Raw genomic sequence first — 15700 nt, forward strand, 5'->3', positions numbered from 1 at the left:
TGAATATACACAAAGGTTCTGCTACAGAACCTTTTTTAAAAGGGAATATACACAAAGGTTCTGCTACAGAACCTTTTTTGAAAGCGAATATACACAAAGGTTCTGCTACAGAACTCTTGTTAATACTTGAAGATTTAAAGGGTTCCTAGGCTAAGGGTTCCAAGAGAAACATGACCTCTTGTCCCACGATTAAGTAATGAGAAATAAAATAAAAATCTCCAAACATAATCAACCCACTATATTTATGATTCACAGGATCGAAAATGCATAAATCAATAAAGGTAGCTAATATAAACTTGTAAGTTTCGCATCGGAAATTTAGCTTTTGTGATGATATTTCAATCAAATGATCTGTAATGTATCACTTTTTTCCCAATGAACACAAATACTCAATCCATCATAACTATGCTCAGTCATTTTGAAGAACCAAATTGTAAACTTGGTGGATTTGACTTCTTATAGGCAGAGGTTCAACATATGAACTCCAATGTTAGTACCACTTTTTTCCAATTCCACACAAATACTCATCCCACCATAAGTATGCTCAGTCATTTCAAACAACCAAATTGTAATCTTGTTGGATTTGACTTCCTAAATACAGAGGTTCAGCATATGATCCTTTATATAGTTCTTCTGAATTTTAGAATTGTAATAACACTTCAAATCAAACACCTTCTACATTACAACATTCTTTTTCATATCAACACCAAAACTTGTTGGATTTGACTTGCAATAGACAAAGGTTCAGACTATGAACTTTACTGTTTGTGCTACTTTTCCCCACTTCACATAAATACTCTTTCCACCACAACTATGCTCAGTCATTTTAAACAACCAAATTGTAATCTTGTTGGATTTGACTTCCCATAAACAGAGGTTCTGCATATGAACTTTTATGTAGCGGTTCAGTTAAGGTGGAATTTTATGTACCGCTTTATGTGTCGCTTCAGTAATGGGGGAATTTTAGATTTGTAATAACATTTCAATTCGAACGCCCTCTACTATATAACATTCTTTTTCATATCAACACCAATATTCATTCCACCGTAACTATTTTTAATCACCTCCGACAAAACACTTGTAAACATAGTGGATATGACTTCCTCCAGACAGAGGTTCAACATGTGAACCTCAATATCCCCTTTCGTAACTTTAGCTTTGTGATAAGACTTTCAATCAAACAACTTCCTCCATACAGTGTTTTTTTTTCAAATCTACACCGTATTCATTCCACCATAACTATTACTAGTCATTTAAGATAAGACACTTGTAATCTTTTTGGATACGACTTCTTATGAACAGAAGTTCAGTATATGAACTTCGATGTGTCATATTATATATTTAGTTTTTATAATAGAACTTCAGTTAAAACTAAATCTAGCGTGCCACAATTCACCAACTCAATACATATACTCATTTTATCATTACTATGCACAATCATTTTCCGACAATAAACTTGCAAGTATAATTAGTGAGTCTGGTAGTAGATGGGTTTCGTTAGTACATTGATGAGTGTATGTATATATATGTATATATCTGTTCTCACCTTCTGCAGAGAAGCTTGATTCAAGGATGCTGAAGATTTTATGATTCGAGGATGATTCGATGCTGCTGATGTAGTAGCGTTGGTGAATATGGGAAAGTTGTCAATCAAATCGAAATTGGACGCTGATTTTTATCCTAAATATTTTGGGTCTATACTGCCCTTGGCTATGTACCAAATATACAATATATTTTTTTATTTAAAAAAATTGTGGTTCTATGGTTCTAATGTTAGTGGCTCTCTCAAGAACATGACCCATCGATATATTTAATATATAATCGAATAAAAGATGTAAATCTCATCATGTACCAAATTAATGAGTTTGAACTAATTAGGGAGGAATTTAGTTTGAATGCAAAGTACAGTTGCTCTCGATAGGTAATTAACATCCATTTCGAATGCAATACCTAACATAAATGTAAATAGCTTCATGTTTAACTAAACGTGAGTAATAATGATGAAAATGGAGTAAACAAGTATGAGCTGGCATTCATTCTTTGGGGTTTTATATCAAACTAGCCGCTCGTTACGTCAAAATATGTCAGTTGACCCACCCATCTCATTAGTGACTCATTTAAACTACTATAAACCAAATATATATCATTTTACCCACATCATTATTCATACATCTTTACTTAATCATTTATCAAAAAATAACCGTTTAACTTTTTACTGCAAAACCACATGGAGTACCTTCATAATTGTATATAGTTTTTATCAAAATAATTTGGAATTTTATAAAGTAACATAACTAGGGTGATCACATAAATATATATATATATATATATATATATATATATATAGTTATATATATTTTTAACTACATAGTTATGTTATTTTAGAAATTCCCAAATTATTTTAATAAATATTAGGGACAATTATGAAAGTTCTCGAAGTGGTTTTGCTGTAAAAAGTTAAACGGTTAATTTTTGATAAATGATTAAGTAAAGAAGTATGAATAGTGATGTGGGTAAAATGATATATATTTGATTTGTAGTGGCTTAACGAGTCACGGGCGTTACCAGTTTTATATAAAACCTTCATTCTTGGTATAGTATAGATAAGATTGGTTTTCTTTTAAAACTATCACTAAAAACCAATGTTATGAGATTATTTACTTGAATTTTAAAAAATTATTTGTTGCTGACAGGAAGAAAGTTACTTATAAGTTAAAATCATATTCAATTTACATAATTCAAAGTTACTTTTAAATTAAAAATTATATTTAATTTAAGTTATTTACAAGTTTAAAATTTATTAACTTCGAAGTGATCTATACAATTTTATAAAAATCAAATTCTGAAAAGAAAAAAAAAATTCTGTAAAACAAGTGAGGATCTGTAACTTAAGAAATCGTCTCATTACTTCCTCACCTAAACGACAACAATAAACTGCTTCTCACTTTCTCTAAGCCAGAAATTCGACAAGTAAGATTAACAGGCCCTATAGATCGATATTAGCATCATAAGAAAGGATCTGATTCCTTCTCTGCACTTCATCTACACAGCCATCCTACATGCACTTTAGATTTACAACATACAGAATAGTCAGTTTTAAGTCAGCGGGCACAGTAGTTCTAATATTTAGTTTTAAGTCAGCGGCTACAGTAGTTTTCTACGACAAGTTAACCTAGTTGTCAATCAGCATTCAGAAACCCCTACAACACAGTGTACAAACTGAATTCTAGCCACAATTAAGATAGTCATTCTTCTTCCGGTTCTTCCTCTTCTTGGAGAAGATTCTCTCTATTGTCATGAGCCCAGAAACCGCGGACGTCTATGAGCATGCTGGCAACTGTACCACCCTGTTTACAAGATAACAAATCTGCTAGTGTAATTCTTAAAGGGTCAGCTGGCTTCACCATATCCCATATTTCATCCCGTACATCTTCGATACACAGCTCATAATTCCCACCGTCTATCCACTTTTGATGTACATCCCTGCATCGCATCCAAAAATTAACTCTCTTCAGCTCAAACAATGATAAGAAAACTGAAAAACATATATAACTCAAACACTTGTGAGGATTATTTTTCTCATTGTATCTTGTAACTAGAGGCCTGTGAATTTTCTTAAAAGACACAAGCAGGAAATTACAGAAATTTTTATAGGAAGCTTCTATCAGGCAACATCTAAGACTAGAGATGCTCCCCTTCTTTTCTTCCGCTCAGACAATAATAGTTCTCACAATAAATTGTTAGAAACAAAAAACTTTAATCATGCTCATGATCCAAACATTGCAGAAAAAAATAGAATGGACTGACATTAAAATAACCAGTCTGCAAGTGTTAACCTGAAGAGAGTGTGAATATCAGCTGTAGTGAGAAATCCCCTTCCATGGAGATCGAGACAGCGGAACAAATATGTCAATCCCTCTTGGGTATCTTTATTTTCTAGGGCCAAAAGAAAGTCAAGAAAGTTTTCAAAGTCCATCTCACGACTGTTACCTCCTCCATTTTTTCCACGACGGATATGCTCGTCGAAAGCTATTAATATTAATAAAAATAGGTGAACGGAAGGCAAAACACAGTATAAAAAATACACAATCTATTAAACACAGATGTCACAAAATTTACACAAAGAAAAACATAAGGATTCAAGCGTGATACGTAAGAATCAGAATGAAAACAAATAAAACAAGTTTCCACATTTTTTACTAGTCACCACTCACCAGTCAATGAACTTACCCTAGTATCATAGACACTGAAATATTTCAAATCAATTTTAATCAACATAACTAAAAAAATCCTACTATAATAATTAGCGTTGTCTCAGATACTGATGTAGGACCCTTTATGACATTCAGAAACCTGACATGTTCGAGATATGTCCAAAATAACAAAGCCAGCATTAGGAGCGCAGCTAATAGAACTGGGATGCATGTCCAGTATCTAGCGGAACAATTTTCAATCTGCAATGCTTAAATATTCCACTGGTCCTGAGGGCATTTAAATGGGAAGTGAGGACTACAAGACAAGTCAAGTTGCATAAATGGATTAAGCTTTCTTTGACAACTAGTGATATTTTTAAGCGCTAAGCATACAGAAATGTATGAGCAAACTGCAAGACATAGATTAAGCATTCCTTGACATTCATCCCTTTAAACAATGTACAGGAGACAGGCAAACAGGAGGATATCCCAACTATCAAAGTTGTTACGTATAGAAATAAATCACTGAAAGATTGACCAATTAAAGCTTAAAGAGAGGCAGGACAATGGGCCCAGAGCCCAAAGAGACTTTGGAAAAATGGACGCCCGTTTAGTCGGCATATCATTTTTTATTTTTTAATTTAAAATTGGCTACTGGAATCTGCATCTAATTAGGAAAGCTAATTATTATATATATAGAGCTTTATTATGATAGTTCATGAGAGTTTCAAACTTTCAATATATTTGTAAACTGATTTCTGTTAAATTAAAAGTTCTCTTGCAAGAGTTTTCAGAAAGACCATAAATAATTACAGCCCCATTCCCCACCAAACTACAAAAGAGTGACCAGGAAAAACACTCTTTTTTCAATAGAAACAAGAGCAAGGAAACAAATGAATTTATTTCCATTACTAAACCATACTACTTTATAAATTTCTAAGAAATACTACAGTTCATGACTGGAAAATGTTCGTGCACCACATTTCAGGATCACTCTTGACAATTTACTAGCAAATTAAAGTGAATCATACCTCTCTCGATGAATATATCTGTCAAAGTTCCATCTGCATATTCTCGGAGTTCCTGCTTGCTTAATGTGCCATTCATATCTTTATCGAGGGCCATAAACATATCTGCGGAACTCATATAAAGAATATGAGCAAAATGAGAGTGATAAAGAAAAAAACTCCTTAAAAAAAGAGTAATAAAAGAACAGTTTACTTTGGACATTTCTTATTCTCTTGTTAAGACCCTATGAATCTATTAAAACATCAGATTCATACTAGAATCAAAATGATCCAATACCAATTATAACCTAAGCTCAAGGATTATCTGAGCAAGAACCTTTTTGTCATCACTTATTCCACAAATAGATATAATGACTATAAATCGAAAGAAAGGTTAGACGAAAAGACAAACCTTTCTCGCAATTTAAAAATTCCAATTCTTAAAACAAGGAGCACTTCATCACGGGAAATATGATGTCCAGGGGGAAGAAAACATTGGCACCCCCTATGTGATATAACAACAGCAATGTAATGCGATATTGCATGAATGATCTCTCATGTGTCCCTTGTGAGAAGTAAAATGCTTTTATGTACATATACATATCAAAAGCAACCTAGTCATCCATTGGCCAACTAAGACAGTGTTACACTGTTCCTATAGCAGGCAGTCAACTTCCCTTTTAACTTCAAATTTTAAATCCATCGCCACAATCAAGATAATGCAACTCATTACTTAGCACTTAGCAGAAACAAATTAGATTAACACCATAACAGAAAGAAGAGAAAAAAGAAAATTTAACAAGCAATGAAGCAAAGAAAATGAAAAGCTTACCACATATCCGTTGTGCTGATGTCAATGAAAACCAGTTCTCTGCTTGTTCGGTGTCAGTCACTTCTTCCTCACTTTCCTGCAAGATGCAATGTAAGAACCACAAGTACTAAATATGATACAGTGCTTTAAACTTGCAAATGGTAATGATAGAAATAAGATTTCCTATAAGCTAAATTCATTGGTCATATATAATTCTATATATGTTATATAAACTAGTCAGACATGTTTTATTGTGCTAACAAAATTTTAAAGTTACAACACCCCCTTTGTTGTGAAAAGAAGGCCATATTAATTGTCAGTATAAATTAATTTTGACAACTATCACTATACAAAAGTAAAAGGAACATATTGTCTACAATTAATAGAGGATAGTAAACTTGTACATATTCTGTCATACAAAATTCAGTAATGACCCTTCAAAAGGTACTAAATCTTAATATATATGTAGGTACAAATGCCGTTGCATAATCTTGAATGTTTACAATCTAACAGTATGGAGCACAACAACCCCTAATTCTATCTTTATTGGGCCCTGTAATGTGAATCACAACAGTCTAAATAAGTTATGCAACTGAGAATGTAGAGTGACCAGTGACCACATGTACCAAAAATTACCTGGTGCAGCTCCATTAATTCCTGAAGAGCGTTACTGAGCAGCACTTTCTTTATACATGCCTTGCCTACAAGTAAAATAAATTTTTAACAGTCTATATATCGGGTGCATCTAGGCTCTAACATCCCTATAAAGGCACTATAAAGATAGAATAAAAGTTAACGTTTATACTGATGTTATGGCCATAAAAAGAGGTAGCTAAGAATAACGTACTTATATAACAAACCCATGTCACATGAACTTATAGGAAAAATTCATCCTAGTCGGCAACTCCCCAATCTGAACGACTTTCTGAAATCAGGTTTTCATTTTTCTTTTCTGCCTATATGGCTATATCATATTTCAATATTTCATTAGAAATCTTATATTTTTCAGCTAATAGTATATCAAAATTTTATGAACACTGTTACAACATCAGTAAAAAACAATCTGCTTCCCTTAAATTCTTAAATCTCAGAAGAAGTTATAACGTCTTGAGGTTTTAATGTACATGTGCTTAATATCTTTGTGTGTAACCAAAATACCTGCTTGACATGTAGAACCCTTTCTACAGAGACTTTTAGGAGGAAGTCGAGAGAGAAACAAAGGCCCTGCTATCTTTTTTAAGAATCTTTAAACAATTGCTGGAGGAGATTTAAATTCTAAGACAAAAATCTGTGCATAAAAGAATTAAACTTCTCCGAGCTGACTTAGGATGGCGTAATTAGTTAAAAGCACTAGTACCTTGATTCTTCATTTAGCAACAATATAAGTGTTGGACAACACTTATTGCAGGCCAAAATATGTTAAATATTTAGGCCCTGTTTGGGAATTAGTTGTTAGCGGTTAGCAGATTGAATTAGATGTTTTGGCTAGCTGATTGAAATAGATGTTTTGACTAGCGGACTGAATTAGCGGTTTCGTGTAAAACTGTTTGGTAAATAGCTGTTTTATTAGCTTTTATGACACATACCCAAACCTCTAACCCAAAAAACTCCTCAAAGTAGCTTTTTGAAAATTAGCTTTTTGAACCCAAACCTCTATTTCAATCCGCTAACTATCAAACACTATCATTAGCAGATTGAGATGGTCAAACCTCTAAATCACCCTAAACCTCTAATTTTACTCCAAACCGCTAACTTCCAAACACGGCCTCAGAAATTTGCAGGAGATGGGAATGTCATACGGATAATTTGGATATGGATTTGCTTGTATCTAAATCTGAATTTTTCAGAAATCCGAGTCCTTTTTGAAATTACGGTTCTATATTCGAATCTGTATCTGAATCTGAAAATATTCAGAAAAAAAATCTGAAACTGAAATCCGACAAGTAATATAGAGATCAGGATAATATCCGAATTCATTTTAATTTGCGCAGATGATTTTTAAGTTGATGGAGAAATAGCTTACACTATTTATAAAAAATAAAAAGAGTTAAAATATGATTTTCTTTTAATATTATATATTAACATCTTATATCTATACTATACATTTTAAAAATGTCTACACTTAATACATCTTAAAAAAAATATATCAATTAATGAACAAACCATAAATTACATCATAATATGTAACTATGTATCATACTATTACTCCCTCCTTCCATCCCATTTGTTTAAAAATGAGTTGGGCACGGAGATTAAGAAAAATATATAAAATAGTGTGAAAGGAAAAAAGGAGTGGGTTAGTGGTCAGACTGATTAATATTTAATGTATAAAGTGAGTATAGTGGACGAAAGTAGAGGATGTAGTTAATTTTTATATTATAAAATTTTACTATTTTTGGTAAGTTTTGAAATGTAAATAATTGGAAGTGACATCCCAAAAAGTAAAGTGTAAAGAAATAGTTGGAACGGAGCGAGTACTTGATTGTAGTGCATTATAATTATAAATTATATGAGTGTGTGGGTGTGCGTCTCAATTTTTTCATTTTTTGATGCGGATATTATTGGATATTGATATGTGTATGCCTATATTCATATATATATCCGAAATTTACAGATTCATATACGAATTATATCCGTTTTGTCTCAGATAAGGATAAAATCTGCTTTATCTCAGATATGGATACATATTTCGGACGGAATTTTCAAATTGTTTGGACAGTCATGAGACTTCCTGCGAAGTCCAGGAAATCAAAGGTTAAATGTCATCAAACTTTACCAGAAGTAGTGATCATTATTGAATTGAGTAGTTTAATATCTAAACATTTAACTTCCACTTACTATACATATTCGTATAATCCATTTGCAATACTTTTGCTCTGGTAATTTTAGGCTCTAGAAATATGGTGATTAAAAGGAAAATAGTAGGTGCATATGTGCAATATTTATAGTAATAACACAAGAGAGAGTCATGCTTAACAATACAAAGGAATAAGAGGTGCTGCACATTCTCTAGCAGGAAGCAACTATTCAAGAAAAATGTTTAAAGAAAACTAAAGATATATCAGCACATATTTAGAATCAAACTTTGAGCAGCACAAACCTCGTCTTTGTGGATCACAGAAGAAGAAAAATTTGTGTGCGGCTATGCGACAGTACGTGTCAATAAAGGCTTCAGGCATGTCTCTGAGTTGTGCCAGATTAGGAATAAGGTCGCTTATGTAGGTCTTCATTTGCTGTAATAAATAAAAATATAACATTAAACATATATAATCATGCAAACTAAGTGTGCAAAGGTCCTGTAAAGAGGAACATAAACTACACTAATATTATTAAATAGTGGGAATTCAAAAGTAGAACAGCCCCTACATGAGCTTGAAGAAATCCATCAGAATCTTCATCAAGCTCACTCATGTCAATCCTTGCCTGGGTAAGTGAAACCTGAATAATAATGAGGATAATAAGTTCCTGAAGGAAAGTGTTTGCGTGTGTGTGTGTGTGTGCGCGCGCGTGTGAGCGAGAGTTATGGTACATTTCAGGACAATTCACACCTCTTAGCTTGTTTTCATGTTTATAGATTCATATAATCTCCAATCTGATGGTAACATTATCATTTTTTTTCGTATTCCCTTTCCAGTTCCTAACCAACGTTCAGCTACCCCATATTAAAATGTGGTCAAACAGCATCATTTTGTAAAGTTACAGTTTCAACAACACTAACTGCTAATTTATTCACAAGAGAGACAAAAGGAATGTATGCCAAAGAATTACCACCCACCGTACGCATTACGTAAAGATAAAAAGGCAGAATAGCAATTCTTCCAGACTCATCTTTCTCGAACTTCATGAAATTTGAAGGACTAAAAAACCGCCGACACTTAGAGCCTATCTGTTCTGTACATTCAGAGGCAATGTGGCAAAAATCTTCATAGTTCATCTAAGAGAAGTGGCAAAAGAAGACATGATTAGCATAATCAGAAATTTAACTCCCTGTTCTATATAGTACCCAAAAAAAAAAAGAAGTTATAAGTTTTAGAGACCGCTTAATGAGAAAAGAAGTAAACAAAATGGTTGGCAAACAAAATCAACTAAGCACCACACGGAAAGCGGATTAATCTGGAGAAAATAGGAAGCTTTGCTAATGAAGGTTCTATCATACTCTGTTTGCTTAAACGTGTCAAGTAGGATACAATCTCAGGGCTTTAAGATCTTATCTATATATAGACATCATCTTAATTCTTACCACTCTTATAGAGTATAGAAATTTAGCATGCAGTAGTCACCAAGCACAAGGAATATACATTTAACATACAGTATTGCTGTTTTTGGTTGGGAGGAATGGAATGAGTAAAAATAAAAGAATATATTAAAGATAAGATGCTTTAAAAAAAAAAAATTAGGGCAAAATTGTTATCCTGTGATTTGAGAAAAAATTGGGTATACGAGAGAATGGATCATTCCTTCTCAAATTGGGAATGCTACGTCTAGTTTAGGGTGTAAGGAATGAATTTTTGAACAATTTATTCACCCCAACCAAACACAATAAATATTTGATGCAAGTGCCAAACCTTTTCAGCACCAGTGGCATCATCAATAACACAATTCTCTCTTAAACACGCCCACATAGCATCCAAATCATCAGCGTTCAGCAAAAGATCTGATTGCTTCTGCACAATTGAACAATTTGATTATAGCAATTACTACAACATATGACATTCTATACAACATACTGACTGGTGAAAGCAATCACATTGTACAGTTAGGACAGTACTTGTATTACAGGGAACTGATTAGACCAATGCAGGGAAAAAAAAGTTCAGTTCCTTACTGCAAAAAGAGTTCAGCTCATCGCTAATGACAAGTAATTCCTCTCAAGCAAATGATAATGTGTAATAACTTTATAACTTTTCAGCCACAAAATAAAACTATTAAGCAATGTTGTAAGTAAATACTCAAAGAAGAGACAAAACATGTGCATGGAATACCTTCAAAAAACGACATTTTGCTAGCCTCTGGACCCTGTGACTGATGGAACCATCTTCGGGTTTCTGATCAGTAGAAATTTGGATGTTATAAGAGAACAGGAGAAACTACTAGAGATAATGTTGAAACAAGGAACATCAGACAGAGAAGAATATTTGCACAAGAGATATATCTGATGTATAGCATGATAGTAATTTTTATTCCGCAATCAAAATCATCTGGCCTATACATATTCAAGCATACCTTCTTATAAAAGCTTGGTAGGGAGCCAGATTCAGCATTCTTTTGTTGCTTCTCTTTGAACATATCTAGCAAGATTCTTTTTGTTTCGAGCTCTATAAAGAGACAAAACCCAACCAGTTAAGTTAATGGGTGGAAAAGTATAATACAAGCGGAAGCTAATAATTTGCAATGATATACTATCTATGTCCAGACCACTATCCAAATTCAAGGGCGTATGTAAGTTGGTTCTGGAAGTCTCTTATATAATTCCATATTCTATATATGTTCAAGAAGCTATAATAGAAAGAAAAAAGAAGAGCAAATCTTTTTAGCTGCTAGCATTTACTACTTCCACGCTATACGTAAATCCGGTTCAAGGAATAAACAAGTCCCGAAATCCTGTTCAACTAAGTAACTGTAATAAGAGAATATTTCGAAAACTCTTCTCTCTATCTACTCTGAAAATCTTCTTTCAGCTGATGAGAGATTTTCAAATTGAGGTTCACGAAATAGGATGCTCATCGATCATCCTCAAATCATGCATTTTTCATTTGACCACGGATAAAATTTTATACCTATACCTGCCTTCCTCTACTCGCTATTTATACTTTTAATTAGTTGTGTATTATCCGTTTCAACTAGACAGAGTTTGAGTAAAAAAGATTAAATCTTGAAAGAAAAGAGAAATATATTAGCACTGAAAAGCTAAATGTATACCCATTAAAGCTTCGGAACCGAGACCAGTGCCGGATCCGATGAAGCGCCGGAGATTTCGGACCCAAAGCATGGAAGTGGCCGGAGGGATCTTCTTGGAAGCCGATGCTTCGCCGTCGCCGGAGCCATTATGCATCTCCTCTTTTGCAACGATTGCTCGGTAAATTTGGGTTTCAATAAAACCCTAGATTATAGATATTTGAGGTTTTGAATTCTGAGTGAGCAGCAGGTACTGTGTGAGTAGTAAACATTGGCATTCAATTCAAAATTTCAAAGTCCCGTTAAAGAATAAATTTAAATGGTTTTTTCTCGACTCGTTGATGTACCCAAAAAAGGGCTAAATTGGATCATTAAATAATATTTTTTCTCTCAAATTTCAAAGATGGAAAATTATGATCGGACGATTAATGTATATAAAGAGGTCTAATTATTATTGATGTGAATGCAGACAATCAAATTTCGAAAAAAAAATGTTCAAAATATCATTAATTTAATAATAAGTTGTCCAATATATCACATGTTGGTAATGGTGTCCATTCTACCTATCATCACTCGCGTGTATAAAAAATTATCTTAAAGTCATGCCATTGTATTTTTCTTGATACATACACAATTTCTATGTAGAACACATCATCCTTTAATATGTTATTCGTAAAATCATACACATGTCCTGTAGAAAAAACAAGTACAGTTGTATATAGATTGTATACGCATCTAACACCTGTGTAACCCTATTAGCATATAGTGAAATACGTCATTTAAGATGCGCATTCAAAGAATGCGAATAGAAAGTGAATTTTGGTATACATAAAATTTAAAGATAATGACAACAATTCTACATATATTGAAATGCGTCATTTAAGATGTGCATTCAAAGAATACGAGTAGAAAGTGAATTTTGGTATACATAAAATTTAAAGATAATGACAACAGTTCTAGAATCTAAATCCTAATACTTTACAATTATTTATAGGACACGTATTTTGATATGTACTCAGCAAACAACACACAAGCAGTGTTTTCAAAACGGGAGTGAGCATTTGGTATACCCGTAAAACTTAAAAAAACAGACTTCTTGCTACTAATTTTTGAGAAAGCCGAAGAAAAATTTCACAAAATGTCGACATTTAGAGCCTATCCGTTCTTTAATGTGACAAAAATCTTCATAGTTCATCTAAAAGAAGTAGCAAAAGAAGACATGATTAGCAATAAAAATAAAAAATTAATAATACTACTCCCTCCGTCCCTCCCATTTCTTTACACTTTCTTTTTTGGGATGTCTCATCCAATTGTTTACATTTCAAAACTTACCAAAAATAGTTAATGGGTCACACCACTTCTCATTTTTTTCCTTTTCACATTACTTCTGCTCCACTATCTTCTTTTTATACATTAAAAATCAATACGTCCCACCACTTCACTCAGTTTTCTTCCTCTTTTCCACTACTTTGTACATATTTTTTAACCTCCGTGCCCAACCCATTTGATAAGAAGTGGGAGGTAGGGAGTAATTATCAGAGAACGCTCTTAATGAGAGAAAAGAAGTTAACAATGGGAAAAAAAAATAACTAATCACCACACGAAAATGTTACAATTTCTGGACTTTCTTATCTTTATATAAGCATCATCTTGCCACTCTGATAGAGTATAGAAAATTTATATTTTACTGTAGAACTAACAAGTGAATGTTTACTCCTTTTTTCTTCTTGATTCTTCTTGAAAGAGATAAGTATTTTCATGCAGCCACGAAGGTCGGGATAATGGTCTTCAGGAGGTAATGATGGATTTATATGAATGAGTTATTTTTAGTATCAGATACAAACAGTGAACGTATTACCGACTCATGGAACTCAGTCGCTTACTCACATGTTTTTCGCAGATGATACATATTCTTCTGCAAAGCTAAAAATGATGTGGCCTCCTAAATGGTAGATATGTTAAATATTTTTGAACGATCGTCTGATTAATGTGGATAAATCATTTGCACTTTTTAGCAGAAATATGATTCAAAGTGCGAAGGTAGAAATTTGCAACACTCTCAGGATTAATGACTATACACTTGAGATTACCAAATATGTTGGGAAGAAAGAAAACTTCAGTTTTTGACTATATAAAGGATCGTCTTAGAGACAAAATCAGGGGTGGGATAAGAATTATTGTGGCTAGCTTAATCTCTACCTAACAATGTTATGAGCATTTTTCTGATTCCTCAACAAACGTGCAGGGAGTTCAGGGTTTGCTCTCCTTGGAAAGCAAGCTTAGCGTTTTGTTTCGAATCAGGACAACTTAGTAAATAAACTATATAAGGCAAGATATTTCTGAAATGGCTCATTCTTAAATGCAACTCTGGGTAACAACCCAAGCTATGCTTAAACAAGTATTTTAAAGGCTCGGGTTTTACTGAAGAAAGGAGCAGTTCATAGAGTGGGTTCGGGAGAAGCAATTAATATTGCACACGACCCATGGCTGCTAAACAGGGAGGATCGCTATATTCATACAACTCATAAAGCAGTGCAAAACAAGATCGTAATCTCACTAATGGCTCCTGGTGTACGAGAATGGGATCATGGTTTAATCAATGAGGCTTTTAATGAAAGGGACGCAAGTCTAATTTTGTCTATACCTCTTAACAACTCTGATGTTGACAAGTGGTTCTGGAGTAATGAGAAGCTGGGCTTATATACAGTAAAGAGTGCATATGGATTATTAAGAAGCTATACTTAAATAAAGTTCCATGGAGAGCATTGTCTAGTATACTTCCCACGAAAGATAACCTTCGAGTAAGGAAGGATGATGTTAATGCATTATGTCCAGTTTGTAATGAAGAAGCAGAATCGGTTCTGCACTCGTTAGTTTTATGTCAGATGAGCATGCTGGAAGTACACGAGATATGATTTTAAATTTCAGGGCTGCTCCAGTGTTTTGCAGTGTTTCAAAATGACAATTGACGCATACAGAAAAGAGGATCTGCAAGAAATAAGCTCAATCTCCTGGTCAATATGGAGGAACAGAAATGAACTAGTATGGAATCAAAGGAGCGAAGAGTTTGTTAAAATTGTGAATCAGCAAAGCATATTTTTAACCGGTGGAGGTACGCTCAAGACAAGTCATTTGATATGTCCCTTGGGTTTATGACCCAAGCAGATGGCAAGGAGCGTTGGACAAAACCAAACGAAGGAAGGTTAAAGATCAATGTTGATGCTGCATGTTTTACGGACTTTAATAAGTTCAGTTTTGCTTTCATTACTCAGGATATCCAGGATACAGTAATTGACGCTTTCTCAAGTTGCAGACAAGGCCAAGAGCCAGAAATTATAGAAGCAATAGGAATTAGAGAGGCGCTGAGTTGGGTGAAGGAGAAGAAAGGGGAGAATGTTCTGGGAGATGTTCTAATGTTTCTTTATCCTTTTTAGATAGGGTAGTAGAAGAGTGTAAGGTCTTGATGTATCAACTTAAACACCACAATGTTGGGTTAATTTTTGTAAAACGATCTGTGAGATGCACGAGTTATGTCTTGCAGGACGATTTGGAAGTATAATATAATGCTTCTTCTTTTGAAAAAAAAAAAATGCTCAATCATACTTAACTTCAAGTGCACAGTCTCAGAACTTGAAATCACAGAAACAGTCCAGTAAATTAAAATTAAAATGTTTCCTCTTACAACTCATCGGTGTAGCAAGACTATTAAATATTTAATTTGAAATTAATGATGCAGTGATCAAAAGCCCAAAACTAAACGTAAGAAACAAGTTCAAACATTTTTAAAGACAGTG

The 15700-nt window shown here is 33.5% G+C and overlaps 1 protein-coding gene and 1 non-coding gene across 2 annotated transcripts; both read right to left on the bottom strand.

Annotated features, from left to right (window-relative positions):
• Positions 1-2999: 2999 nt before the first annotated feature.
• On the bottom strand, positions 3000-12201 carry LOC108225830 (probable serine/threonine-protein phosphatase 2A regulatory subunit B'' subunit TON2). Its single transcript, XM_017400787.2, has 12 exons — positions 11931-12201; positions 11235-11326; positions 10994-11056; positions 10577-10675; positions 9787-9945; positions 9378-9449; positions 9112-9244; positions 6648-6712; positions 6033-6108; positions 5225-5326; positions 3837-4029; positions 3000-3483 (listed from the first exon to the last, which is right to left on the bottom strand). Exons 1-12 carry the CDS (start codon positions 12061-12063, stop codon positions 3246-3248), a joined length of 1425 nt encoding a protein of 474 aa, XP_017256276.1. The 5' UTR covers positions 12064-12201; the 3' UTR covers positions 3000-3245.
• LOC135149984 (small nucleolar RNA snoR104) lies at positions 3581-3696 on the bottom strand. Its single transcript, XR_010288339.1, has one exon. It is a non-coding gene; the product is annotated as a small nucleolar RNA snoR104 (small nucleolar RNA).
• Positions 12202-15700: the final 3499 nt, after the last annotated feature.

The sequence above is a fragment of the Daucus carota genome, chromosome 1 (assembly GCF_001625215.2).
Source record: "Daucus carota subsp. sativus chromosome 1, DH1 v3.0, whole genome shotgun sequence".
Taxonomy (NCBI): Eukaryota; Viridiplantae; Streptophyta; class Magnoliopsida; order Apiales; family Apiaceae; genus Daucus; species Daucus carota.